The sequence below is a fragment of the Hypanus sabinus genome, chromosome 19, assembly GCF_030144855.1.
Source record: "Hypanus sabinus isolate sHypSab1 chromosome 19, sHypSab1.hap1, whole genome shotgun sequence".
Lineage (NCBI taxonomy): Eukaryota > Metazoa > Chordata > Chondrichthyes > Myliobatiformes > Dasyatidae > Hypanus > Hypanus sabinus.
In genome coordinates this window covers 77,110,277-77,136,093 of record NC_082724.1, presented here as the reverse complement: position 1 = coordinate 77,136,093, position 25,817 = coordinate 77,110,277, and the positions used below count along the sequence as shown (strand labels likewise).

Genomic DNA, 25,817 nt, shown 5'->3' with positions numbered 1-25,817 from the left:
ACTTAATCAGGATTCTGACGCAGACCCCACCATCCTGGACGAATTGCTTGAACCTCCTATCCATGACCTCAGTCTACCACCAACCTTCCAGGTGGTTCTATCAGCTGTCCATTCCCTTAAGAACAACAAGTCCCCTGGCACTGACAATATCTGTGTCAAATTACTGAAGAACGGAGGATACATGTGCATGTGCACCCTCTACCAATACATCACCAAGGCCTGGACTGACGAGAACATCCCACAGCAATGGAAAATTGCAAACATCGTTGTCATTTATAAGAACAAGGATGACAAGGCCACCTGTGGCAATAGTCGGGGCATATCGCTCCTTTCTGTTGCTGGACAGGTCCTGGCTAAGGTGACGCTTCAGAGGCTCATCAGCAACATCACCGAGTCGATGCTGCTTGAATTGCAGTGTGGATTTAGGGAGAACAGGAGCACGATCGACATGATCTTCACAGCCCGGCAGCTTCAGGAAAAGTGCCGGGAGCAACATCAGGACCTGTTTATGGTCTTTGTCGACCTCTCCAAAGCATTTGACGTGGTGCAAAGAGAGCTCTTATGGGATGTCCTCCTGAGGTTGGGCTGTCCCAATAAATTTGTTAACATCCTCTGCCAGTTCCACGATGGGATGACTGCTCAGGTGACCATAGGAGGACAAGAGTCTGAGCCCTTCCTTGTACGCACAGGGGTGAGCTTGTGGGTCCAGGATAGGACTGTATAGTCATCAAAGATCTCAACGTTAAAGGAGTGGACGTTGTCATCGGACACTTTGATGGACAACCGAAGAAGAATAATAATCTGTGTAGACTTCATTTAATAATTGTACAGTGTTGTTCTGGAGCAAAGCCACATTTCAGTTACTTCAAAGAATGAACCACTTTGTCAATGGGCAAGCAACTTCACATCTGCTCTGAATTAAGACATTACAACCTGGGATCAGATTTAGGCTATTCAGCCCATCAGTCTGCTCTACTATTCCATAATATCTGATTTACTATCCTTTTCAACTCCAATCTCCTGCCTTCTCTGTGTAACCTTTCACACCCCAACTGATCTATCAACCTCCACTTTAAATATACCAAGTGACACAGGCCTGCACACCCATGTATGGCGATGAATTTCACAGATTCACCACCGTCTGGTTGTAAATTCCTCCTCATCTCCGTTCTAAATGGACATCCTTTTAGTCTGAGACAGGTCACTCTGGTCCTAGACTCACCCACTACAGGAAACATCTTCTCCACATCCATTCTTTCTAGGGTTTTCAATATTCAATAGGTTTCAATTAAATCCCAGGGTCATAAAATACTCTTCATATTTCAAAACTTTCATTCCTGGAACTATTCTAACCCTAACCCAACCTTAACTCTAACCTCGTTTAGACCTTCTCCATTAGCAGCACTTTTCCTAGATAAGGGCTCAAAATTGCACACAATACTCCAAATGTGGTGTTAACAAGCCAGATGGCACAGGTTTAGGTATGTATTAAGCTGTTGGTAGCAGTTTTCTTCAGTCTGACCTCCGAAATGATATCTTGAGGCCAAGATAAATCACATAAATTGCTGCTTTCATTCGCAGGGGAGCTACACACCCTCAGTCTCCCCTTCCCCTTTCCTGATCACCCTGGTCTTTACCCTCCTCCCAAGTGGTCAGAATCAGGTATTTATCATGAAATTAATAGTTTTGCAGCAGTGGTACGTTGCAATAATAAAAACTTTACATTACAATAAGAAGTATACAAGTATAAATTAAATAAATAGTGCAAATGGAGATGGGAAAAACTGAGGAAGTGTTCATGGGTTCATTGTCCATTCAGAAATCTGATGGCAGAGTGAAAGAAGCTATTCCTGAAATGTTCCGTGTGCGCCTTTAGGTTCCTGTTGTCGTGGTCCGGTCTGGGGTCCGCGTTCCGGTTCGCAGTCCGCGGGCTCCGGACTCCGGGTCCTCCGGCTGTCCCTTGTTTCGGTTGGACTAAACCATAAACACCTGATGCTCATCTTGTTGGCTGGGAATATAAGTGGCCCTGGGATTGAGTGTGGTTGGGGGGGGGTTGTTTTGTCAGCTTCCCTGGCAAGATGCTCATGGAGTGAATGGCTGGTGGCAAGCAGGAATGGCCACTTGCCACCTTTAGGCTGTGATGGAGAACCATGGCTTCTGGGAGTCTTGCTGTCAGAAGTTGGAACTGTTATGGTGGTATGTATTCAGCTGTTTCCTGGGCCAGCTGGGTGGCCGTCAGTCACTCTGAGCTAGGTAGGGGTCTGGTTGCTTCTGTAGACAGCCAAGGTGGCTGGCTGTAATGGCTACTCGGAGCAGCCCCGATGCAGAGATGGAACTGTCTGTTGTTCTTTAGTGTTTGTCTCTTCCTGTCCTTGCCCTGTGGTGTAAGTTGGGCTGTCCTGCTGTTGCCCTGTGGGATAATCTGTCTTGCCTTGTCCTTGCCTCTGGGGTAAGTCAGGCCACTCTGCTGTTGTCCTGTGGAGGAATCTATCTTGTCTTTGCCTCTGTCGGGTAAGTCAGGCTGTTCTGCTGTTGTCCTGTGGGGGAATCTGTCTTGTCTTTGCCTCTGTCGGGTAAGTCAGGCTGTTATGCTGTTACCTGATGGATGGTCCTGCTCCACCTTGGTGTGGAGTGAAAGTTGAGTCCTGGCTTGTTGAAGGAGAAGTCCTGGCTCTATGTTTATGTACAGTTCCTAGTCTGCCTCCAAGCTCCAGCCAAGCCTTGACCCCAGCCTCAAGACCCCAAGTCTCTAGCCAAGCCTCAAGATCCCAAGCCTCGTCGTGTCTTTACCTGGTTTTGGGAGTCTGAGCCTGAGGCAAGACCCAGGTTCTGGGTCCTTGTCCAGTCTTGGGCTCTGAGTCCACCCCAGGCTCCTTGTTCCCAGTCCCTCATCCTGATTTTACTTCCCCAGCCAAGGCTGTGTTCTGTCCTGTCCTTTAGCTTTGTCCTGCCCTGTTCCTAGCACTGCAGTGTCTGTGTCCTGCATTTGGGTCCTGATACAACACCCCTGTACTGACACCTGTACCTCCTCCATGATGGTAGCAATGAGAAGTGAGCATGTCCTGTGTGATGGGGGTCCTTAATGATGAAAACAACCTTTTTTTAGGCTTGCTGTTTGAAGGTGCCCTCCATGCTGGGGAGGTTCGTGCCCATGAAGCTGAGCTTACAACTTTCTGCAGCTTCAGAAAGTTGTATCTTTGGTGACATATCAATTCTCCTCAATTGTCCCACGCCCTTATTTGCTTCCACTCTCCACCTTCCTCTCCTATCAGATTCTGTCAGCATTTTGTCACCTCTACTTATCACCTCCCAGTCTTTAACACTTTCTTTTCACCCTTCTTTCCTTCCTCATACCTATCACATCTTCCTGATTGGATCTAGCTATCATTTGCCAGGTCTTGCCCCATCCCTTCTCCTTACCAAGTGAAGAACAGAGTGAAGAATGGAGGGCAGCATTGAATGAAGAACGGAGAGCAACACAGAGTGAAAAATGGTGGGCAGTGCTGAGCAAACACTGGAGAACAGCTGTGAGCAAGCAGTACTAACAAGTGCTCTATTTTCTAACCATGGATATCCTTGCCCTGTACATGGCCAGCTCTTGTGACTCTGCAATGTTAATCGGCCAGTACCCTCATACTCCCGTATTCCATGTTCCAGTACATTGTGGGCCAACTGTATCTCAGTACATGTAACAATAATAAATCTTGCCTGGGTTTTTCATGAATGCTCTAGGTATGGAGGAATCTGAAGATTGCTGATGGGAACATGGAAATAATATAATGGGATTAGTAGGAGAGTGATGAGAAATGACAGGACTGGAAATTGGGACATTGAAAGATTGAAAGCTTGAGATACCACAGATATCTTGCAATGGAGATACATGCCCTTCTAGGAGAGAAGGCAGGGCTAAGGTCATTAAGTCTATGAGATTTCAGAGGAGTCTGGTTGATGATGAGGCCCAGAGACCTCTTGAAAGAGTCATGTTCTCCATATTGCACATCACCTTCAATCCAGTGGAGGTACCATTCCCAAAAAGGAGTGGTGAGAAAGATGGAGCAGCGAAACAGTACTAGTGCTGATACCGGTACAGAGCATGGTTTCAAGTTCCACTAGATCTTCTTGAACACAAGCTCCATCAGTTAGTTCTATATACCATGGTGGTGGTGGGGGTGGGTGGTGGATATTGTTGCCTCAACCTTGAACTCTAACCCCTTCCCAATCCTTAACAATGCAACATCATCACTAATGTGAATATGAAGACCCAACCAGTAGCCAGGAGAAAGAAGAAAAAACAAGTTCTGTTGTGGCCACAAATCTTGAAGGTTGCTGTTCCTGAGTAAAGGGAAAAGTCACATTCAATTGGAAATTTAAAATTTCCAATGGAAACTGATGATTAGTGTATCCCTTAAATTGGGAAAGTTAAATTAGGGAGAATTCGTAAATTATGAGATTAGGAATGGATCAAAACTCGGGGTGTGTGCATCTGATCTTACCTGTCCTGAAGATACCCCAGCAATACAAAACACACTGGTTCTGAAAAACCCAGGCAAGATCCTGTATAACATTCTTGTGATGGTGGATATAGTGGGGATCTATTTACTAGAGTGGTGCTCTCCCCAACTAAAGAAGTTACCATATATTGAAATGGAATTGATTTATTATTGTTACATGTACTGAGATACAGTTGGCCCACAATGTACTGGAACATGGAATACGGGAGTATGAGGGTACTGGCTGATTAACATTGCAGAGTCACAAGAGCTGGCCATGTACAGGGCAAGGATATACACCTGGCTGGTTGGGTAGAATGACACCCTTCCCTCTGCAGTTGAGGAATAGGGGAAGCTTGTAGGGCCTTCTCTGGACAAATGTCAGCAGGTTAAAAAAACTGTCATATGACCATACCCTGTTTACCCAAATGAACATACCTTCTCTGGACAAATGTCAGCAGGTTAAAAAAACTGTCATATGACCATACCCTGTTTACCCAAATGAACATACCTTCTCTGGAAACTGGTAGTTACTTAAATTGTACTGTAGAGGCCCTATCATTAATATCACTAAGGTTTATGTGCAAGGGAGGGGGACTATCAGAACTATCAACCTGTGGCGTCAATGGTGAAGTCACCAACACCACAAGCAGAAGACACTCAAAGCTGCTGCACAGTTTGACAGTGTTATTAAGAAGACATATGATGTGATGCCCTTCATCAACTGTGGGATTGAGTTCAAGAACCGTGAGGTAATGTTACAGCTGTATATGACCTTGGTCAGACCCCACTTGGAGTACTGTGTTCAGTTCTGGTCACCTCACTACAGGAAGGATGTGGAAACTACAGAGAGAGTGCAGAGGAGATTTACAAGGATATTGCCTGGATTGGAGAATGTGCCTTATGAGAATAGATTGAGTGAACTTGGCCTTTTCTCCTTGAAGTGACAGAGGATGACAGCGTGACCTGAGGCATTGATCGCGTGGATAGCCAGAGGCTTTTTCCCAGCACTGAAATGGCTAACACAAGGGGGCATAGTTTCAAGGTGCTTGGAAGTAGGTACGGGGGATGTCAGAGGTAAGGTTTTTACACAGAGTGGTGGGTACCTGGAATGTACTGCTAACGATGGTGGTAGAAGCTGATACAACTGGGTCTTCTAAAAGATTCTTAGATAGGTATATTGAGCTTAGAAAAAAATAGAGGACATTAAGTAGGGAAACGCTAAGCAGTTTCTCGTGTAGGTTACATGGTCAGCACAACATTGTGGTCAGAGGGTCCTGTGATGTGCTGTAAGATTTCTATGTTCTATGATCTATCTTACATCCTTCCCAGATCAGACTGGTTGATTTCCATTAGATATCCTTTTCTTTGCCTCTAAAGAATAAAGTATATGGGGAAAACACACCTAAGTGATGTTAGTCAGTATGTTCAGAAAGTGTAGGAGTATCAGTAACTTTAATATTTAAGCAACAATCAGGTCTTACGTATGACAGAAGGAAATATTTTATACTGTGATTCTATATTACAGATATATGCAAACTGAATCAGGCAAGCTGCTCTATTTCTTGTGGACTGTTCTCCTTGTACCAAAAGATCTCAAGTTCTTGTTAAAAAAATAGCTAGGGAAGTTAAGCAACTGCAGAAGTACAATGTCATTTACTTCAGTAGAGACACGGAAAGCATGCCAAAGCTTTCTGATTACAGAACACACTCACAAATATGTATATAGGCACCCTCTCTCACATACACAATCACTGACTCATGCACAATGTGACCCCTACACACACTCTGCATTGACACAGACATACTGTACAATGCTCAAAGTCCTGTGGTCACTTAAGCATAAATTACAAGTTGTGTGGAGTCTTATTATAGATAATTAGCATAGCTTTGTGAGTGGCTGGTTTTTTGAAGAGGGAATAAAACAAGCTGATGAAGATACAGGTGTGGATGTGGTGTATATGGATTTCAGTGAAGTGTTTGAAAACATTCCACATGGTAAGCTCATTCAGAAGGTCATGAGGCATAGATCCATGGAGACTTAACCATGTGAATTTGAAATTGGCTTCCCCACTTAAGATAGAGGGTACTGGTAGATGGAGTATACACATCCTGCCTGGAGGTCAGTTACCAGTGGTGTTCCATAGTGTTCTATTCTGGGACCATTTATAAATGACTTTATAAATGAGTTAGATATGGCCCTTGTGGCTAAAGGGATCGGGGGTATGGAGAGAAAGCAGGTACAGGGTTCTGAGTTGGATGATCAGCCATGATCATACTGAATGGCGGTGCAGGCTCGAAGGGCTGAATGGCCTACTCCTGCACCTATTTTCTATGTTTCTATCTATGTTTCTATGTTACTTAGATGAGAAACTGGAAAGGTTGGTTAGTAAGCCTGAAGATGACACAGAGCTTGTCACGTTGTGGATTGCATTAGGTTGTTGTAAGTTACAATGGGATATAGATGGGATGCAGACCAGGGTGCAGAAATGGAAGTTGGAAAAGTGTGAAAAGATACAGTTTGAAAAATGACACTTGAAGATGGCATACAAGGTTAATGGAAGGACTCTTCATAGTGTGGATTTGGAACAGAAACACTATTTATTGTCATGACATTATCTGCCTGATTCATCAGTAACAATCCCTGAACTCAAAAGTGAATGGCACACGGACACATCCCTTTCCACTATTGGAAATGCTGCCTCAAGGAAGCAACACTGATCAAAGATCCTTACCGTTTGGGCCATGCCATCATCTCTCATCTACTACTGGACAGTAGATCTAGAAGCCTGCAGTCCCACACCTCCAGGTTCAAGTACGGCTACTACTCTTCAATGGTTTGGTTCTTAACCAACTCCCACAACCCCAATCTCTACTTCAATACAGCAACACTATGACCGCATTGCCTAATTCCTTGTATAATTGATGTTGTGAATTTATGTTTTTCTTGTGAATATTTTCTTTCTTTCTGTTTTGTACTTGATACTATATGTTGGTGATGCTGTGGTAAATGGAGCTTTTAATTGCACAGAGATGCACAGCAGGTGCAGAGGAGGTTCACTGGGACAGTGGCTGAATTTGAGGGTATTAACTACAAGAAGAGATGGGCGAACTCAAAATATTTTCTCTGGAGTATCTGAGGCTGAGGGAGACCCAATAGAGGTTTTTGAAATAATACAAGGTGGTTCAGGGTAAAAATATCAAATACTAGAGGACATCACTTTAAGAAGGGAGGGGTGATTTCAAAGGAGGTTGAAGCAAGTTTTATTTTTATACAGGCAGTGGCAGGTGCCCAGAACGGGCTGCCAGCAGAAGCACTGGAAATGGATGGCAATGTTTAAGAGACATTTGAACAGGCAGAGGATGAGGCAATGTAGATCTTGTGCACATTGACGTGACTACTTTAAACAAGCATTTTACTCGGGTTGGGCATGGTGGGTAAAGTGCCTGAACTTTTCTATATTCTGTGATCAGTCACAGCATTGGCAGAAGGTAAACTTTGCCCCAGTCTTGCTGTCTAGAAGCAGTGGCAGCTCTGCACTACACTTCCTGAAACTGGAGACATTTGTGGATGGGTGGGCAAGAACCATTGGTGGCATTCTGGGTAGTCAGGCCTGGCACAGTCCAGCATGTTATAGAATGCCAGAGCTCAGCAGACACACAAATCCATTCCACGGAACCATTCCCTCAAAGTAACTGTGCCAAAGCTTCAAGTAAGGTGAAAGTTGGGCTCCAAATTGAGTCCAGATAGGGAATGCAGAATTCCCAATATTTAGGCTAAACCACCAGCCTGTTCAACCAAGTAAATTGATGTGAACGGTCGAAATCTACAAGAAAGGGAATGGTAAGTACAAGCTAATTTCCTTTCCTTTTTCTTAATTAATTTATTTTCAATTTTTAAAAATCTCCTACTGCTTTTTAAACATTTTAACTTTTAATAATTTTTGGTAGTGTTTCAACTTCTTTAATGGCTTTTGGTACATACACAAATATTCAATCTGCTCTGAACTCCACTAAATCTTGTGAGCAGTGCAGTCTGTATCTGTGGTGGGATCTGCAGGTTTGGATAAGGAGAGTCCATGTGTTGTGAAAGTTAACAAATTTCACAACACATACTGGTGGTGATGTAGTGAACTACATACACCTGTCTGGACACGTCCCCTGCTGACTGCTCCTGTGGCTCCTCCCATAGACCCCTGTATAAAGGCGATTGAGGTCTGAGCCCAGCCTCCCTGTCTCCAGGATGTAGTATGGTGGTCAACCACTGCTTGTTCCTTCTTCCAGTCAATAAAAGCCGATACCTCGCCTTTACATCTCTGAGAGAGAGAGAGAGAGAGTTATTGATGGTGCATCAGGTGACAAACCTGATTCTGATCCTACATTGCTTACATCTTTGCCGAACAGTTAGAGTCAGATTCCCAAACTGTCCCAGGTAAAGAATGAGCCCCTAAATTGTACCCACTAACCTGATGAATGTAGGCTGACACAGAGAGAATGAAATTTTCTCCACAAAGCCACACAATGATATTTGTCCTCAGAATAGCCATAGACCAAGGTCAAATATGATTAACTTTAGCTTAAAAAAAGGGAAATGTTTGAAATATTCAGGCCAGGCTGTTTCTGCGGAGGTAAAAGGCTAAATCAAACGGCACTGGGCAATGATTCTGAAGCCTCTGGCAGTACATCTGTCATGGACAATTGTGGTCCTGTCATAAATCTGGGACAAATGCATGATAATACCAGCATCAGGCTGAGAATGCAGATTCCTGCTCTGAAGATTAGGGAAAACAAAGTGAGTTTCTTTTTAACTCATCCTTTTTCTTTATTTCAGTGCTTTTAATTATTTGTGTACTTTTAACAAATTTTAATTGTCACCAATTTTGAAAATCATATAAAGCAATCTTTACGGATTTTCAGTGATTCTGTACTAGAAAGTTAGGCACCAATGTAGTGTAGTGGTTAATGCGACACTATTACAGCTTGGGGCGTCAGAATTCAACCCTGGCTAATGAGCCTATACATCCTCTGTGGAATGCGTCAGTTTTCTCCCACAGTTTCAGTGACTAGTGGTGTGCCACAGCGGTCAGGCGTCTAACGTCAAACTGGTTAGTAGATTAACCGGTCATTGTAAATTGTCCTGTGATTAGGTTAGGGTTAAATCAAGGGTTGCTGGGCAGCGGGGGTTGATTCTGCACAATATCGCTAAACAAATAAATCCTTTATCAAGCCTTACACTTTGAAAGAGGTTGCCAAGTTGCAATGGTGTGGGTTTGCTATGAGCATGTAAAAAGGCCCTTCAGTGCACCAACTCTATCTAACAACAATGCATTTACTTTAATCCTGCACTAATACCATTTCATTCCAATATTCACGTCAACTTCCCTTGGATTTTACCATTCACCTATACACCAGTGCCATTTAACTTACATGCCTTTTGATTATGGGAGGAAACTAGGCATTCAAAGGAAATCCATATCTTCAGGAGAGAAGGTTCAAACTCCATTTACAGTGCCTATAAAATGTATTCATCCCCGCCTCCCTTTAAGTTTTCATGTTTTATTGTTTTACACCATTGAATTACAGTGGATTTAATTTGTCTTTTTTGATACTGATCGCCAGAAAAAGACTCTTTCATGTCATGTGAAAACAGATCACTACAAAGTGATCTAAATTAATTACAAATATAAAACAAAAATAATTGATCGCATAAGTATTCACCTCCCCCTTTTAATATGACACACCAATTCATTATTGGTGCAGCCAATTGGTTTTCGAAGTCATATAATTGAGTTTTTAGTCATCAGACTAAATACTATGTTTAGCATAAGCCAAACATCACACATCATCAAAAACACATCATTCCCTCCAATGAAGCATAATGGTGGATGCATCATGCTGTGGGGATGCGTCACAGCAACAGGTCCTGGAAGGCTTGTGAAGGTAAAGGTTAAAATGAATCAGCAAAATACCGGGAATTCTAGGAGAAAAACCTGATGTAGTCTGCAAGAGAACTGGACTTGGGCGAAGATTGGTTTTCCAGTAAGACAATGACCTCAAACATAAAGACAAAGCTACACAGGAATGACTTGAAAACAACAAAGCTAATGTCCTGGAGTGGCCAAGTCAAGGTCCAGACCTCAATCCAATTGGGAATTTGTGGCTGGATTTTAAAAAGGTGTTCTTTCACGATCCTCATTCAATCTGGCAGACCTTAGGCAGTTTTGTAAGGAAGAAAGGGGAAATATTGCAGTGTCCAGATATGTACACAGTCTCAAGGTTGTAACTGCTGCCAAAGGTGCATCTACTAAATACTGACTTGAAGGGGTTGAATATTTATGCAATCAATTATTTTGTGTTTTACATTTGCAATTTAGATCACTTTGTAGAGATCTGTTTTCACTTTGACACAAGAGTCCTTTTTCTGCTGATCAGAGTCCAAAAAAAGCCAAATTTAATCCACTGTGATTCAATATTGCAAAACAACAAAACATGAAAACTTCCAAGCAGGTGAGTACTTTTTATGGGCACTGTAGATAGCACACAAGGTCAGGACTGAACCCAGGTAACTGTAGCTATGGGGTAGTAGTTCTACCGTGAAAACTGAACAACAGCCAGGTCCAACTTGTCACTGCTGCCCCTTTGCTGTCTGGAAGCCTCCAGGAATAGGGAGGCACAGGACAGTTGCAATTCTCTGCCACATTAGCATCAACTGCAGAGAAGTCTAGGGAAAATTTTGTATCGCTGACCTTTCCTAAGTCCTATGTTCCCATTAAGAAAGAAAAATGAATTACAGAGGTGGAGGATGGAGTACAATTTTGAGCTGTTTTAGGCTTTAGCATGGAGAAGCATGCTTCGTATAGAAGTATGGATCGTGAGTTTTGTTAAGGAAGAGCTAGTGGAACTGCCAACCATGCTAGTTTTCTGATCCATGCTTTACTGAGATCAGAGTTAAATTAACAAAATAATTATTTAGTGCTGCAATGTCATATTAAGAAAGAAGACTCATTTTGTATGTGGTCTAGACTGGATGGCAAGAGGCTGCAAGGTGCTGTAAACTTAGCCAGCTCGATCATGGGCATTAGCCTCTCCACCAGAGTGCATTTTCAAAAGGCAGTACCCCAAGAAGATAGCATCCAGTACATGCCTCCTTTTCATCACTACTATCAGTGAGAAGATACGGGAGCCAAAAGACACATACTCCATCTTTTAGGAATGGTTTCTTCCCCTCCACTATCAGATTCTGAATGGTTCAAGAAATCTACTTTACTATTCTTCTTTTACACTATATATTTATTTTTTATTGTAACTTATAGTAATGTTTAATATCTTGCACTGTACTGCTGCCAAAACAATAAATTTCATGACATGTGTCAGTGATAATAAACCTGATTCTGATACCTCAGGGTGGACGAGTGTGGAAAGTTAAATTCTTAACAATATTTTTGAAATTCAAAATGCATTCAATCACTCTATATCTTCAATATATAGTGAAAGCTGCACCACACTCTAGCACAGGACACTCCTGTCTGCCAGAGCCCTCTCTGTGATGTACATGAGAGCTCCTAACATAAAACAAATGGTCAAATGAACTCAGCAGGTCAATGCCTTAAGTCTTCTATCTCTAGCTTGTAACAGAAGATACTTCAGTCTTTTTTTGACAATGTGGGAGTGCATATGAAACTAACTCTCTAAAGCTTCAAAGCTTTCATACATAACTACATTTTTCACATTCTATCAAGCTGTCATCATCTGAGAGAATCTGCAACAACTTACTCTAGGAGACTCTGCCTGCTGATCATGAAGTGCCTTGCACTCAGTCTTTCAGAGCAGTGGTGTCTGCTGGACTTGTTGCTGTGACTGGGGTTTGTTCATAATCACATCATCAGTCCTGAAAATGCTGCTTATGTGGTGCCTCCAACAGGCAACTTAAACTGCCTGTGGTGCAACCTAAAATTGGAACTGAAATTTAATTTTAAAAAAAGGATTATTGAAAGTAATGAGGTTCGGGAAAGAACGTGTGTTAGGGGACACATTTTCAAAGAGTTAGTCTGAACTGTGTAGTACTCATTTTTTGCGAGTTATAAGTTGGGCTTCCATTTTGTCATATACCATCTGAAAATTTCTTTGTACATCTGCACAAAACATCTAATTCAATCAATCTAGCAAGATATGTTTAATATATCAATTCTTTGATTCAATTTCTCCTCTATTAATGCTCCAAAGAAGACATACCCTAATACCAGACTACGGTCCTCTGGCTCTCCCTAGATTCTGAGGAGTATTGAAAAATTACCATAAATGCTTCTGTAATCACCATTCTGATTTCCATCAACAACCCCTGATACATCTACATAAATATGATTGGTCTTTCTGATAACTCTTTCATGACCAATGCTTCTGCTAAATCATGGATGGCATCATCCTCCATGATGAACACTGAAACAGATTGTGCTGCCCTCTACCTCTATCATCAATTAGGCTCCTATCATGGGTACGGAAGACATTTTAGTTTCCTGTTAATTGCCATTTATTCATACAGTCTACATACTTTGTGAAATTGCTTTATCAGAAAAATAACCAGGGCAACAGTTCACCACTGTAGGCAAGTATGATAGAAGTAGCAGTAGATAATTAATGCCTACTCACCCATTCATCATTTCCCTTAAAATCCAAAAAATCCATGGACTTCCATCACGTATACTCAGTGACACCCTCCACATCAGCTCAGTGTAAAGGATTGCAAAGATTCACTGTACTCTGCATGAAGAAATTTCTTCTCATCTTAGTCCTGAATGGCTACATATTTTGAATTCTGCTCCATTATGTATGACAGGGAAACATCCTCCCTCCGTCCATCCCCTCAAACCCCATGAGAATATTAATAGGGTTGACTCTGATTGTTCCAAATTTGAGAAATACAGGTGCATTCTGCTTAATAGGACAAAAGCAACAACCGAACAAACCGTTCAAACATCCTTAATCACAGCTATATTCTTCTTTAGGAAGGAAGTCTCAATATAGTCTCACCAGAGGCCCATTTAATTGCATTATGGTGTTCTTACCCTTGTACTCCAACCTATATGCCCTGCCTGGTCACTGACTTCTAGTGATTTGTGTATCAGTGCCATCCAGATTCCCTTTGAAACCTACAAAACGTACAACTCTCATTTGAAATGAATGCTCTGTCTTATTATCTTTTTATTATATTTTTCCACTAAACTATATTCCACCTGCTATACTCTCACAGACTCAGTTGGCTCTGTCTACATTATTTCAAAGACTCTCTGAATCCTCTTCCCAACTGACTCTCTCACTGAGTTTAGCATCATCAACAAACTTACAGTACATATGTTGCGCTTGATTTAGTCACCCAAATTCTAAATCCTACAGGAAGTCATGGTACATAGTCATACCAATGTCATTAGAAGGAAAAGGAAGACATTAAGATATAGGAGCAGAATGAGGCCAATCAGCCCATTGAATCTGCCCCACAATTTAATCATGGCTGATCTGTTTCCCTCTCAACCCCATTCTCCTGCCTTTTCCCTGTAACCTTCCAACCCCTAACTTATCAAGGATCTATCAACTTTCACCTTAAATGCACCCAATGACCTGGCCTCTACAGCTACTTGTAGCAACAAATTCCACAGATTCACCATCTGACGAAAGAAATCCTTACTTATGTCCATTCTAAATTCTATTCTAAGTTTGTGCCCTCTGGTTCTGGACTCTTCCATTATAGGAAACATTCTGTCCACATCTTGTCTATCTAGGTCTCTAAACATTCGATTAAGTTTCAATGAAATCTCTCATTTTTTCTAAATTCCAGCAAATACAGGCCCAGTGCCATGAAACACTCTTCATATGATAAGCTTTTCATTCCTGGAATCATTTTTATGAGCCTCCTTTAAACTCTATCTAACGTCAGCATTACCTTCTTAGATAAGGGGTCCAAACAGTCCCAATACTTCAAGTGTGGTCTTGCCAGTGCCTTAAAAAGCCTCAGCATAACAAATTTGTTTTTATATTTTAGGCCTCTTGAAATGAATGCTAACATTGTATTTGTCTTCATCACCACAGACTTAACCTGCAAGTTAACCTTTAGGGAATCATTTACGAGGACTGCAAAGTCCCTTTGCACCTTGAATATTTTAATTTTCTACCCATTTAGAAAAATAGTCTACACCTTTAACTTTCTACAAAAGTGCATGACCATACACTTCCTTAAGTGTGTTCCATCTGCCACTTCTTTGTCCATTATCCTAATCTGTCTGTCCTTTTGCAGCCTTCCTACTTCATCAACACTACCTGCCCTCCACGTATCTTCATATCTCCAAACCTGGCTGCAATTCCATCATCCAAATCATCGACATACAATGTAAAAAGAAGCAGTTGCAACACCAACCCCTGTGGAGCACCACTGGCCAATGGCAGCCAATTAGTAAAGGCTCCTTTAATTCCCAAGCTTTCCTTCTACCAATCAGCCAATGCTTTAACCATGCTAGTACCGTTCCTGCCTGTAATTCCATGGGCTCTTACCTTGCTAAGCAACCTCATGTATGGCACCTTTTCAAAGGTCTTCTGAAAATCCAAGTACACAACACTCACTAGTTCTTTTCTCTATCCTGCTTGTTATTTCCTCAAAGAATTCTAATGGCTTTGCCATGCAAGATCTTCCATTAAGGAAACAATACTGATTTTGGCCCATATAATCATGTGCCTCCAAGTACCCTGAAACTGTATCCTTAATAATCAGCTTCAACATCTTCCCAATCACTGAGGTCAGACTAACTGGCCTATAGTTTTCATTTTTCTGCCTCCCTCCCTTTTGAAGAGTGGAGTGACATTCACAATTTTCCAGTTCTCTAGAGCTATGCTGGAATCTGGTGATTCTTGAAAGATCATTGTTGTAATGATGTTGGTAAGAACTGTGGCATCCTCATACAGATTCAAAGATGAATCCCTGAATACAGTCCAGTCCACCAACTCAAAGCAGTCCTGTAAAAGCTCCCGTGCTTCCCTTTCATATCTTCCCAGTCCTCACTACTGGTGCTGCAGTCTTCAGTCTCTGCCTATACTCAGGGAGTAGAAGTACAGCCGGGTGATCAGACATTCCAAAGCGAGGGTGTGGAATAGCACGGTAGGTATTCTTGATGGTGGTGTAACAATGGTCCAGTGTGTTGTTTCCTCTAGTAATACTAATGATTTGTTGATGATAATTATTTAGTTCCTTTTTCAGGCTGACCTGGATAAAATCCCCCAAAACGATGGTGAGGATGTTTCGATCAAAATGCCTGTTTGACATTGACCTGAGGTGGAATGTATACTGCTACCAAAATGATCGCAGAAATCTCCGGCAGCAAGTAAAATGGATGGCACTTAATTGCAAGATATTCCAGGTCCAGTGTGCAGAACTGGGGCATCACTGATACATTTGTGCACCAAGAGGTGCTGATCATGGGACATATAACCATATAACAATCACAGCACGGAAACAGGCCATCTTGGCCCTCCTAGCCCGTGCTGAACTCTTAATCTCACCTAGTCCCACCTACCCGCACTCAGCCCATAACACTCCACTCCTTTCCTGTCCATATACCTATCCAATTTTACCTTAAATGACACAACTGAACTGGCCTCTACTACTTCTACAGGAAGCTCATTCCACACAGCTATCACTTTCTGAGTAAAGAAATACCCCCTCGTGTTTCCCTTAAACTTTTGCGCCCTAACTCTCAAATCATGTCCTCTCGTTTGAATCTCCCCTACTCTCAATGGAAACAGCCTATTCACGTCAACTCTATCTATCCCTCTCAAAATTTTAAATACCTCGATCAAATCCCCCCTCAACCTTCTACGCTCCAATGAATAGAGACCTAACTTGTTCAACCTTTCTCTGTAACTTAAGTGCTGAAACCCAGGTAACATCCTAGTAAATCGTCTCTGCACTCTCTCTAATTTATTGATATCTTTCCTATAATTCGATGACCAGAACTGTACACAATATTCCAAATTTGGCCTTACTAATGCCTTGTACAATTTTAACATTACATCCCAACTTCTGTACTCAATGCTCTGATTTATAAAGGCCAGCGTTCCAAAAGCCTTCTTCACCACCCTATCTACATGAGACTCCACCTTCAGGGAGCTATGCACTGTTATTCCTAGATCTCTCTGTTCCACCGCATTCCTCAATGCCCTACCATTTACCCTGTATGTTCTATTTGGATTATTCCTGCCAAAATGTAGAACCTCACACTTCTCAGCATTAAACTCCATCTGCCAACGTTCAGCCCATTCTTCTAACCGGCATAAATCTCCCTGCAAGCTTTGAAAACCCACCTCATTATCCACAACACCTCCTACCTTAGTATCATCGGCATACTTACTAATCCAATTTACCACCCCATCATCCAGGTCATTTATGTATATTACAAACAACATTGGGCCCAAAACAGATCCCTGAGGCACCCCGCTAGTCACCGGCCTCCATCCCGATAAACAATTATCCACCACTACTCTCTGGCATCTCCCATCTAGCCACTGTTGAATCTATTTTATTACTCCAGCATTAATACCTAACGACTGAACCTTTTTAACTAACCTTCCATGTGGAACTTTGTCAAAGGCTTTGCTGAAGTCCATATAGACTACATCCATTGCCTTACCCTCGTCAACATTCCTCATAACTTCTTCAAAAAATTCAATAAGGTTTGTCAAACATGACCTTCCACGCACAAATCCATGCTGGCTACTCCTAATCAGATCCTGTCTATCCAGAAAATTATAAATACTATCTCTAAGAATACTTTCCATTAATTTACCCACCACTGATGTCAAACTGACAGGTCTATTATTGCTAGGCTTACTTCTAGAACCCTTTTTAAACAATGGAACCACATGAGCAATACACTAATCCTCCGGCACGATCCCCGTTTCTAATGACATCTGAAAGATCTCCGTCAGAGCTCCTGCTATCTCTACACAAACTTCCCTCAAGGTCCTGGGGAATATCCTGTCAGGATCCGGAGATTTATCCACTTTTAAATTTCTTAAAAGCGCCAGTATTTCCACCTCTTTAATTGTCATAGGTTCCATAACTTCCTTACTTGTTTCCCACTCCTTACACAGTTCAATATCCTTCTCCTTAATGAATACCAAAGACAAGAAATCGTTCAAAATCTCTCCCATCTCCCTCGGCTCCACACATAGCTGACCACCCTGATTCTCTAAGGGACCTATTTTATCTCTCACTATCCTCTTGCTTTTAATATAACTGTAGAAACCTTTCGGATTTACTTTCACCTTATTTGCCAAACCAACCTCGTATCTTCTTTTAGCTTTTCTAATCTCTTTCTTAAGATTCCTTTTACATTCTTTATATTCCTCGAGCAATTCCTTTACTCCATGCTGCCTATATCTATTGTAGACATACATCCCTCTTTTTCCCAACCAAGTTTCTAATATCCCTTGAAAACCATGGTGCTTTCAAACCTTTAACCTTTCCTTTCAACCTAACAGGAACATAAAGATTCTGTACCCTCATAATTTCACCCTTAAATGACCTCCATTTCTCTATTACATCCTTCCCATAAAACAACTTGACCCAATCCACTCTCTCTAAATCCCTTCACATCTCCTCAAAGTTAGCCTTTCTCCAATCAAAAATCTCAACTCTAGGTCCAGTCCTGTCCTTCTCCATAATTATATTGAAGCTAATGCTATTGTGATCACTGGACCCGAAGTGCTCCCCAACACATACATCTGTCAGCTGACCTATCGCATTCCCTAACAGGAGATCCAACACTGCCCCATCTCTAGTCGGTACTTCTATGTATTGTTGCAAAAAACTATCCTGCACACATTTCACAAACTCTAAACCATCCAGCCCTTTTACAGAATGAGCTTCCCAATCTACGTGTGGAAAATTAAAATCTCCCACAATCACCACCTTGTGTTTACTACAAATATCTGCTATCTCCTTACACATTTGCTCTTCCAACTCACGCTCCCCATTAGGTGGCCTATAATACACTCCTATCAGTGTTACTACACCTTTCCCAGTCCTCAATTCCACCCAAATAGCCTCCCTAGAGGATCTCTCTAATCTATCCTTCCAAAGCACCGCCATAAGATTTTCTCGGACAAGCAATGCAACACCTCCTCCTCTGGCCCCTCTTATTCTATCAAACCTGAAGCAACTAAATCCAGGAATATTTAGTTGCAAATCAAACCCTTCATGCAACCATGTTTCACTAATAGCTACAACATCATAATTCCAGGTATCAATCCACGCTTTAAGCTCATCCACCTTTCTTACAATGCTCCTAGCATTAAAATAGATACATTTAAGATACTCATCACCTCCTCCTCTCTTTTCAACCCTAACAATGCATTCAAATTTATTATCTTTTTCTTTTTTCTCCTCTACATCTTCGAGCTGAGCACATCCCTTCTCCATCACCTGCCTTTCCTCCCTCATACACTGTCTACATACTTGCTCTACTGGTGAACTAATCTCCTCTCCCATAGTTTCCTCAAATTGATTCCCGCCCCCCCATCTTACTAGTTTAAAGTCTGCCCTGTAGCCCTAGCAAACCTCCCCACTAGGATATTGGTCCCCCCAGGATTCAAGTGTAACCCGTCCTTCTTGAACAGGTCACGCCTGACCCAGAAGCGGTCCCAATGATCCAGAAACTTGAATTCCTGCCCCCTGCTCCAATCCCTCAGCCACGCATTCATCCTCCACCTAACTCCATTCCTACTCTCACTGTCGCGTGGCACAGGCAGTAATCCCGAGATTACTACCTTTGCGGTCCTTCTTCTTAACTGCCTTCCTAACTCCCTATACTCTCGTTTCAGGACCTCTTCCCCTTTCCTATCTATGTCATTGGTACCTACATGTACCATGACCTCTGGCTCCTCACCCTCCCACTTCAGGATATCTTGGACTCAATCATAAATGTCCCGAACCCTGGCACCAGGGAGACAAACTACCATCCGGGACTCCCGATCACCTCCACAGAACCGCCTGTCTGAACCCCTGACTATCGAGTCCCCTATTACTATGGTCCTCTTTCTTCTATCCCTCCCCTTCTGAGCTACAGGGCCACCCTCTGTGCCGGAGGCCCGGCCACTGTCACTTCCTCCAGGTAGGCTGTCCCCCCCAACAGTACTCAAACATGAGTACTTATTGTCAAGTGGTACAGCCACTGGGGTATTCTCTAGTACCTGCCTCTTCCCCTTCCTGACCATGACTCACCTATCTGCCTCCCGCGGCCCCGGAGTGACCACCTGCCTGTAACTCCTCTCTATCACCTCCTCACTCTCCCTGACCAGGCAAAGGTCATCGAGCTGCAGCTCCAGTTCCCTAACTCGGTCCCTCAGGAGCTGCAGTTCGGCCCACCTGGCGCAGATGTGGACGTCCGGGAGGCTCCGGAACTCCAGGATCTCCCTCATCCGACACCGAGAACAACAAACTGCCCTCACACACTCATACTTCCCAAATGACTGAAAATAACAAGGAGAACTAAAAGATAAGCCTACTGTGCCCTCTGAGCCCAAGCCCTACACTCTGCTCCTGGCTCACTCCACTGCCCGCTGCGTTCTTTTTATATCTTCCCTCCTTCCCAGGCTTCCTTCCCGCGCCTGCGCAGTCCCGCCTCTCAGAACTCCGATCTGAGAAGCAATTTCAAAATGGCCGCCGCACTTCCTCTCAAAGCCTCACTGTCTTCTTCCAAATGATAACTACCTCACTCTTTCCCTCCTTTTTATACCTTCCCTCCTTCACACGCCTGCGCAGTCCCACCTCTCAGAACTCCGATCTGAGAAGCAATTTGAAAATGGCGTATATTTAAGACAGAAGTTGATACGTCTTGATTATTCAGGGAACAGAAGGCAGGAAAATAGGGTTGACATGCAAATAAATCAGCCATGATAGAATTGTGGAGAAGACTCTAGGTTGAATGGCCTAATTTTGCTCCTCTGTCTTACAGTCTACAGATAGGGTGTGCTGGGGGGGGGGGGGTGGAGGGATTGTAGTTACTGTCTCATTATGTGAAAATGACCCCTTTTATATTCATTAACTAATCTTCATTCCATGCCAGTACACAATCTAGAATATAATTTTGTTGAGTAACTTCTTGTCTGATATTTATTGGAGACCTTCTGAATGTCCATATGTAGCATGTCTCTTTCCTGAATTCACTTCAAATTAGCTTAAATTCAACAATGTGTCTACTTATTCTAGTTTCCTCCTTATATTATCAAGCCATTTTACTATTTTAAGGGTTGATCAATTTATACTCAGAAAGCTACATTTGCAAAATGGAATCTTGTAAACCCAGGATGGCATGGAAAACAATTAAACAAGCTTACAGTAAAAAAAAATTAACAAACAGAAGTTGTGATACTAACAGGAGTATCATTGTTTTCACTGAAGCAGTTTCTTTGCAAGAAATCCAGTTTCCTGCATTTGACTGTACAATATATAATTTTTGCAGCTGCCTTGGATGATGGTTATTGTCATATTGTCTTGACTCATTGTCAAGGTAATCATTGTAATGGTCAAGTCATTATTCTATCAGTATAATCAACCAAAATGGAGAATGGGCAAGAAATTTGATTTGGTTAAAGTAACTATGGTCTTAGAACACATTGGTAATTATAATTCTTGTTGTGAAAGGCCATTTTCACAAAAAGTAGAGGACACAACTAATAAAAATTGTCATTCTAGCATATGGAACATGCTTGTCTATTTCTTCAAATGGATAATGTAATCTCCACTTGAGACATCCATTGTTGCTCTGTCTATACTGTCCTGGGGGTTAATTTAGTCACAGAACTCTGCAGCACAGAAAAAAGCCCTTCAGCCCATCCATCAAATTATTATTCTGCCTGGTCCCATTAACCTCCACCTGGACCATAGCCCTCCATATACCTATTCAAATTAATCTTAAATGTTGAAATCAAATCTGCATCTACCATGTTCACCTGGAGCTTGCTCCACACTCTCACCACCCTCTGAGTTTGAGATGATATGTTTCAGCAAGTCTGCTTAATGCCTCATTCAGCATTAAGGATCCCAAATCACCGAAGGATTATTAATACCATCACAGGGGTGGCACAGGAGCCTGAAGAGATATTTTAGGAACAGCTCTTACTCCTCTGCCACTAGATTCCTGAGCAGACAATAAACCAAAACATGAACATTACTTCATTTTTTTTTCTCTTTTGCACTAATTAATTGTCTTAAACATGTATTTCTATTGTAATTTATACCATATTTTATGTATTGCACCATACAGCTGCTGCGAAACAGTAAATTTCACAACATATGTTAGTGATAATAAACCAGATTCATCTGTAATTGTCATAACTTTCCAATTGTATTTCTTGCATCAATTTCCAGTTCTGTCTTTCAGAATCTAGCATCATTAGGTGGAATTGCTAATTCTTGGCTTGAGGGCTTGGACACTTGTGTAAAAGACTAGCACTGGGTTAGATCTGAAAATAGTTTGCTTCAGCTCTCAAGGCAGTCAGCAGTCAATGGATGAACTTGTGGGCAATGGTCAGACAAGAGGAAGCTGAAGGCAACACTGCTCGGTACACAGGTATTTAATGATCCTTGCTATTGTTTTGCTTCTGACATCCATTGGATTGTTTGGAGATCAACACTGTTGCTGGCTTACACGATTCCAGGTATAAATACTACTGAACTTAAGCTGCTTACCTGTCTAAAATATTCTGCTAAAATGTCAATGCTCGAAGAGGAAAGAATTGGAATGCGTAAAAGGACTGCCAGAAGATCCTTAAATTAGTTAGAAATAATTCCACATAGAATGAGAAATAACAGCAGTGATTTTTATCCAATTCAAAACAATATTTTTATTTTGTTTACTGTCTTATAAATTCAGAAATGTGGTTCTATACATTTCAGATTATAACTTAATACAATGATAAAGATACACACACACACACACACAAGAGAATATGTCCAAAAAGTAAATAGGCCATTTGGATGATGCCATATTCAACCTGCCAAGCTGATCGGTGGAAATACATCTCCAGATGGAAGTCAAATGGAGAGAGAAAGATGAGGGAGGGGGAAAATTGACACTGCCCATCTTATTAATATGAAACAATCTTCAACCATACTGGCAATGCTATAGTCCTGCTTGCAGATTAAATTAGGTGTACTGAATTAAAAACAGAAAGTGCTGGGAACAGTCAGCACTTGTGAAAAGAGAAAGTGTTTTTAATGGAGTATCTGTGATCTGAATCCATTATTGGATGAAAGGTCTCCAATCAGATATATTTCTCATTCCATTGATACTGCTCCAAATTTCCTTCACTTTGTGTTTTATTTCATACTTACAGCATCTGTAATTCTTTGATCTTCAAGTGAAAGCTACTGTTGATCAGGGGAATCTCTCATTATCATGTATAATTCAGTTTATTTGCAAGTGCTCTAGGAACTGAGACACTGAGCAAATATATTTTCAACTTGATTGGATGGTAGGATTGGGGTAGTTGTTAGAGGCCAATCAGATGCTGTGGATGGGCTGTGCCACATTTAACCCTCCTGTTGCAAAACAATGACACAGATAAAGTCCAAAATCCATAATCCTTTGCCCAAGGAAAGATTTGGAAAACTGACACTTCAGATACCTGTAGACCGTAACCTGCATCCACCTTGTCTCAAGAAAACATCAGCATTCTTACAGCTGTATAGACAAAGGCAGCAACTGACATTCAATAATGGTATTGATGCAAAGTACTTAGGACATCATATTTGGACTAAAATAATCATTTCATTTATTCATTTTGATTTGCATTATTAAATTTCCATGCTATTCAGTGATCAATATACTAAAAAAATGTAAGGAACCACATTTTTGTATATATCCATTTATTGACCTCTTCCACTCTACATCCAGAGTAGGCATTAATACTCTCCCAAGTCAAAGTAGAAGAATGCCTGAAACATTGCTTCCAACAGAAGCACCATAATGACGTGTTTTCATTTGATTCATGGTCTATTCTGTTACAACACTGCAAAATAGTGCCCATTTGGATTTAAATTATGAGCATATTGTGGGATCTGGATTCAAAATTTTTTTGAATTCAAATCAGCACTGGCAGATGGTGGACTCACAGCATCTCAAGTTTAGAATCAAACCCAGGTTTCAACATGGAAACATTGCTGTTTTAAGATGTAGTACCATTCTAATCCTCTCTTCCACCTTGCTTTCAGCCTTTAATTTTGGTGAAGAAAAGATCACCACTGTCCTTGAAGTATTAAAAGAAAATGTGGATTATATTAACTTCAAGCGAATGCTAAAGAAAGTTTCATCTTCCTGGACAATAATGGATTTTTATAAGACCTGAAAACTTTCTGGTTCTACCTTTCTGCACTCAAATATACACATCAAATTTTCAAGCTTCAATAACACAAGACAGTTTCAAGTATTGTTTGTTGCATTAATAAATTAAGGAAAAATGCTCTTTATCACAATAACTTAAATCCATAAAAAATAATAAGATAAAAATTTCATCTCTGAATTACAAAGATACAAAAATGTATAAAAAGTTGTCTTTTTATCCTCCTTTTTTCCATACTCTTCCCTGCCCTTCCCCTGCATACTCCCCCTACTCCTTGTCCCACAGAGATGTTGGATATGTTTGAAAGGAAGCTTCAATTTATTTATTTTTGAAGCAAGGAAGAAAACTATCACTCACCAGCCACTGGTGTTCTGCAAGGAAGGGATAGCTAAAGTATTCCCAAAAACTGTCGCACTTTCACTGATTCCTTCTTTGCAGGAAGCAGTGGGCAGATAGTGATAAGCAGAGTTCCCCAGCTTATTTTGAAACTACTTTCTCAGAATGAACAATTTTCAGGCAACCATAAAAAATTAACACCAGGAGTTATACCCAGCCACATTTGAGCTATATAGCGATGTTTTTGTCTGCAGGTTACATGGATTCAGTTGAACATGCTATTCAGCACATGAAGCCAATCCTCTATACTTAACATGTATATATATGACAACTAGAGTAGGTATTACGATGAATGAGCATTGATATTTATAGGGCTAGTAATGATTCTTCTGTTTTTGACTAAGGATGTTTCATTTTGAATGTTGAGCCATGTTAAATACATAATTCTTGAAGAAATTGCTGATCAGCTTTCACGAGATTGCTTTTGAAGCAGCTGCTGTGAAATACTTAAACTTAGATTCATCTACCTTTACACAGCAAAATGCAATTTCTGTGGTTTGAACCAGAGTTCTGTATGATAAATAAAATGAAGAAGGTGATTATCACATTGTTCATTAATCACACTCGTGTTTCATTTTGAAGGGTTAGTATCACTAGCAAAATGAGGAAATGCAATTATAAAACCAATTACACCCGGCTGTGAATATTTTATTAAATAATAATGATTATAAATTTAATTTAAGATAACAACACATGAAGCTTATCTCCTCATTAACTTCATGTAGGTAGCTACATGGCTTTATCCACAAGAGAAAAGCAATGCATAGATGAATTAGTCATTGTGCAATATGATTCTTTTTGACTTGGCAATTTACTTTGGCACACTTAATGCTTTAAAACACAGCAGCTCCATTCTTTTATGAGCTTTCAGCTTATTTCCTTTTCATTTGCATAAATCTTATGGACAGTGCCTCAATGATGTCACTCTGCTGAAAGGTTAACATCATGGAAGGATTAACCAAAGCACAGTTGGCTTAAGTTAATGAAGGAAGTGTTTAACTTTGGATAAACTTAAAGGGCTGATCTTCTTGATTTAGGAAGTTTCCATACACATTTTACTGAGAACCAGTTGTGCAAAAACACAACCAGAAATACTTTATCTTGGCCATCACACCAAATTTGATACTTTTTGTGGCTTGATCCCATTTGCAGTGTGATTTATATTTTGCATATTTCTCCTGATGGTAAGAAACAATAATGGAATTAATTGTTAACTTACAGAAGCATGAATGGTCTTGAGGGAAACAGTGTTCACCGTGGACGCAAAATCGTTAGCACTAATCAAAAGACAACAACTGACATAGCTGGTAAGATTGATTAAACGGGGACTGTAAAGATAAATTTAACTTTTAAATAAATATTCCTGATGATATTGAAGTGCAGTTCCAACACAGTGGAAGTTGACAAATATGTTAAAGCCCATTATCTGAGTTGAACTAGAGTATCTGCTCATTACTTGTGTGGACTTCATGCAAAATCTCTGAGCTGGCCCCAGAAATACATCTCTTCCTTTATTATGGCACACACCAGCTTACAGTGTAAATTATA

At 41.2% G+C, this 25,817-nt stretch overlaps 1 protein-coding gene and 1 long non-coding RNA gene across 2 annotated transcripts in view; both read right to left on the bottom strand.

Annotated features, from left to right (window-relative positions):
* Nucleotides 1-25,817, bottom strand: part of LOC132377873 (cadherin EGF LAG seven-pass G-type receptor 3-like) — a 511,939-nt gene that overhangs the window by 125,543 nt on the left and 360,579 nt on the right. The window contains exon 35 of the mRNA XM_059944310.1: nucleotides 25,489-25,546. Coding sequence (XP_059800293.1) covers nucleotides 25,489-25,546 — 58 coding nt within the window. The remainder of the gene's footprint in view (nucleotides 1-25,488; nucleotides 25,547-25,817) is intronic.
* On the bottom strand, nucleotides 8,340-14,562 carry LOC132378077 (uncharacterized). Its single transcript, XR_009506879.1, has 3 exons — nucleotides 14,425-14,562; nucleotides 13,137-13,247; nucleotides 8,340-8,806 (listed from the first exon to the last, which is right to left on the bottom strand). It is a non-coding gene; the product is annotated as an uncharacterized LOC132378077 (long non-coding RNA).